The 1,225-nt window shown below is 35.6% G+C and overlaps 1 protein-coding gene across 1 annotated transcript in view; it reads left to right on the top strand.

Annotated features, from left to right (window-relative positions):
* The window catches only part of LOC113807358 (uncharacterized), a gene marked incomplete at its 5' end in the record, with an annotated part of 75,310 nt that extends 74,302 nt beyond the window's left edge, over positions 1-1,008 (top strand). The window contains 3 exons of the mRNA XM_070136238.1: positions 343-483; positions 644-738; positions 885-1,008. Coding sequence (XP_069992339.1) covers positions 343-483; positions 644-738; positions 885-1,008 — 360 coding nt within the window. The remainder of the gene's footprint in view (positions 1-342; positions 484-643; positions 739-884) is intronic.
* Between the last annotated feature and the right edge of the window lie 217 nt (positions 1,009-1,225).

The following is a 1,225-nucleotide window of genomic DNA, read 5'->3' as shown; positions in this document are numbered from 1 at the left end:
TTTTTTACCCAGGCGATTATTGAATGGAAGGTCGAGGTCATACGGCTGAGTGGAAAGTGGAGTGTTTGATGTTGGGTGTGCAACATTTAAAAATTAACAACTTATAATCATTGTGATGTCACACACAAACACGCACACTTACACTGAAAAACAAGTAAACACACACACACACACACACACACACACACACACACACACACACACACACACACACACACACACACACACACACACACACACACACACACTCACACTCACACTCACACACCCTCACACATTTTCAATATTTTAATATTGCTACACTCAGAAGCAATATTAACAAGGAAATTAATTATTATAAAGGAGTTAGAAATTAATCAAGACCCCATAGTGGAACTGAAGGTAATTGAGGTAGAAATAAACGGGGTAAATATAATAACCTCATACATCGGTGTGGTCACAAGAAAATTACTAAACACTAATTCAAGAGATATTAAAGAGCCTGTGAGAAGTACTACGACTTTAGGAAACCAATGCAAAAGAAATTCTTATCACAGGGGATTTTAATAGCAAAATCGACCGGGAAAGTTTCGATCCCAGAGCGCTACCACATTCGTGCAATGCTAAATTACTAGAAGTCATAAATGAGTATTGCCTTTTCCAGAATGTAACAGATCATACCAGAGTAAGAGGGCTAGATAGACAATCTATGCTTGACTTAATATTCACAAAACATAACGACGATATTAAGGATATCGAGTATTGTCCTCCTTTAGGAAAGAGCGACCATGTAGTGGTTAAACTAAAATACTGTCTGCTACAAGAAAAACATTGTAAACAAGGAAAGAAAGGAAAAGTACAGTTACAAGAAGTGCTTATAGAAGCCTTAAAGATTTCTTTGATAGCATAAACTGGGTAACACTTCTAGCCGATGAGAACCTTGATGTTCAGTATTCAAAATTTTGTGAGATCTATATAAAAGAAATGAAAAACATATCAAAATTCAAAACTGAAGCAATAAACGGCTAAAAAATGGTTCAATGACTAATGCAAGAAAATGAGAGAAAACAAGCAGCTCCTTTGGAAAAGATTCAGAAGACATAGATCTCAGGCAGCGTATGAAAGGCGAAATTAGACTGAAAAGAATATAATCAACAAATGCACAAGTCAACCAAAACTCTTCTTTAACTACATAAATGGTAAAACTAAGAGTAGAGATCAAATTTAGCGACATTAAAGACAATCA

The sequence above is a fragment of the Penaeus vannamei genome, chromosome 21 (assembly GCF_042767895.1).
Source record: "Penaeus vannamei isolate JL-2024 chromosome 21, ASM4276789v1, whole genome shotgun sequence".
NCBI classification, from domain to species: Eukaryota; Metazoa; Arthropoda; class Malacostraca; order Decapoda; family Penaeidae; genus Penaeus; species Penaeus vannamei.
This window is presented reverse-complemented; position numbering and strand designations above follow the sequence as displayed.